At 38.3% G+C, this 2,041-nt stretch overlaps 1 protein-coding gene across 1 annotated transcript in view; it reads right to left on the reverse strand.

Annotated features, from left to right (window-relative positions):
- LOC102195077 (ovochymase-2) overlaps positions 1-2,041 on the reverse strand; it is a 34,330-nt gene that overhangs the window by 21,638 nt on the left and 10,651 nt on the right. Inside the window, exons 2-3 of the mRNA XM_005727041.1 lie at positions 2,008-2,036; positions 309-483 (exon numbers count right to left, since the gene is read on the reverse strand). Coding sequence (XP_005727098.1) covers positions 309-483; positions 2,008-2,036 — 204 coding nt within the window. The remainder of the gene's footprint in view (positions 1-308; positions 484-2,007; positions 2,037-2,041) is intronic.

Raw genomic sequence — 2,041 nt, forward strand, 5'->3', positions numbered from 1 at the left:
CGTGTTGCTTGAGAAGTGAAGTCAGATGGAGACAGATTTAAATTCATTAAGATTAAAATAGACTCGAGAAACTTGGCCCATTGTACAGCTTCTCAAACTTTTAATTGAGCTCATCTTTTATTCATGGCCCTACAAAGTTGACATTGTTAATGTTGAACAAAGCCCACAGTCTATTCTGACATTTTAACACATCCCGTTTTCCTCTTAGTCACATAACCAGCTTTGATGTAAACTCTACTGATGAGTGAAAACATTTTGGTATGTAAAGAAGAACTGTGGATTTTGTTTGTAATTTGTGCCATGCTTACCTGCTAACTGAGGGCTGGCCTGGTTGTAATCATAGACCTGAACAAAGTCTCCGCAGGCTTCAGGGACCAGGTCAAAAGAGGTGAATGTCAGTTGGACCGTTTCACCTTCAGGCACTGTGATTCTCCACTGATTCAAAGAGCAAACGCACAGAAAGAGTGTGAAAGGCTGTGTCTGCTATGGATTTAAAGAGAGACTATTATGTTAATTTCCAACTCCACATTTATAATTCTTGGACTATAGGACAGTAGCTTCTCACTATTTACTCTGTTGCAAACAAGACACTTTAACTACTCCCCATTTAAGCCAACTGCATTCTGATTGGCTGCCCCTTGCAAACAGGTTTAGGTGGACCCTGAAAGGACCATATTAAGGAAACCCCCTCTTATTGACATCAGCAGGCCCAAGAGTAGAAATAACTGTGTGAAGTAGTGTGTTCAGAGCAGTCTGAAACACTAGCTTTACTAGCAAATACACTGACATTATTCTTTTAAACACTGACCATATTTAATATGAGCATCCATCATTTTAACTGATGGAAAATGACAAAAGGCTTAATATTTGCCCTTTAAAATCATTTTGATGTCGTTTCAGTAATGCACAGCGCAGCCATCTGCATCACTCCTCATGTTCTCCTTCTACTAGTCTCGTGGTTTCGACATAGGCTACTGTAACTCATAAATAATTCTCTCACCGACTCTGCTCTTGTTTGGACAGACGGTGATCTGTCGAGCTCAAGCTCAGCCAGATGAAATCATGATGACAGCCAAATAATGCCATATGACTCCACATCCAAACCCAGCATGCAAAGCCGCACATCCAAATACACTCTGATTCATTTAGATCCATTAATGAATGATCAGAACCACAAACGCCATCTGGGTGAGAATCGGAAACGTCTAGGCTCGTCTATGCTAATACATCACTGTCGTCAATGTTATATGAGATATTTAGGAGTATATATCTTTACCAATCCACTTTTGGCAATTAGATTTATTTTTGATTAGATTTTAAACAAAAAGCCCATAAATGATGTTCAAAATTAGGCGTAACCTATATCCTATATCTAAATCTATTCAAACAGACAACAGTTTCAGACATTAGTGGCATTTATAGGAAGCAGTAAGAACACATTTTTACTATTTGCAATTACTTACATACTATTCGTATCGCAAGAGACAATTAGCTCAGCTTTACACTGAAACCAAGTGAAACCACTTGCCTTGTTTAAATGTTAAACTCAAAGCCTCCTATTAGTCTGACTTTAAAGTTTTAAAGATGTTTACCTCTGTTGCTTATCTGGTCACATCAGTTTAATATCCTAAATGAGATATTTTTGTAGATGTGTGTAAACAACTAAATCTCTGCACATACAAACGTGCATAAGGCTCTTTTTAATTTTCCTGAATTAGCTGTGTTTACGCTGCCACTGGATCTGAACACTGTAACTGCATTTGAAAGTCAGATACAGTGCTTTAGGAAATCGCTGGAGCTTGGGTAAGTGCTCCAGCAGCTCTCTAATGATGTTAACTTTTATTTTTCAGATTCCTTTTTGTGTGCGGATCAAACAAAACCGACAAACACGTTAATTACTGAATTTTAGACGTGTGTTTTTGAGCCTTGGAGACGGGCAGGGTGGTTTGTTTGTTATTTCTTTATGCTAATCAGGCTAATTATCTAAGTGGGTTTATTACGACCAACCTCCTTCAGCTCTGCGTGGAAAATGAAATCTGAT

The sequence above is a fragment of the Pundamilia nyererei genome, unplaced genomic scaffold (assembly GCF_000239375.1).
Source record: "Pundamilia nyererei isolate P.nyererei 1_Seehausen unplaced genomic scaffold, PunNye1.0 scaffold00022, whole genome shotgun sequence".
NCBI lineage: Eukaryota > Metazoa > Chordata > Actinopteri > Cichliformes > Cichlidae > Pundamilia > Pundamilia nyererei.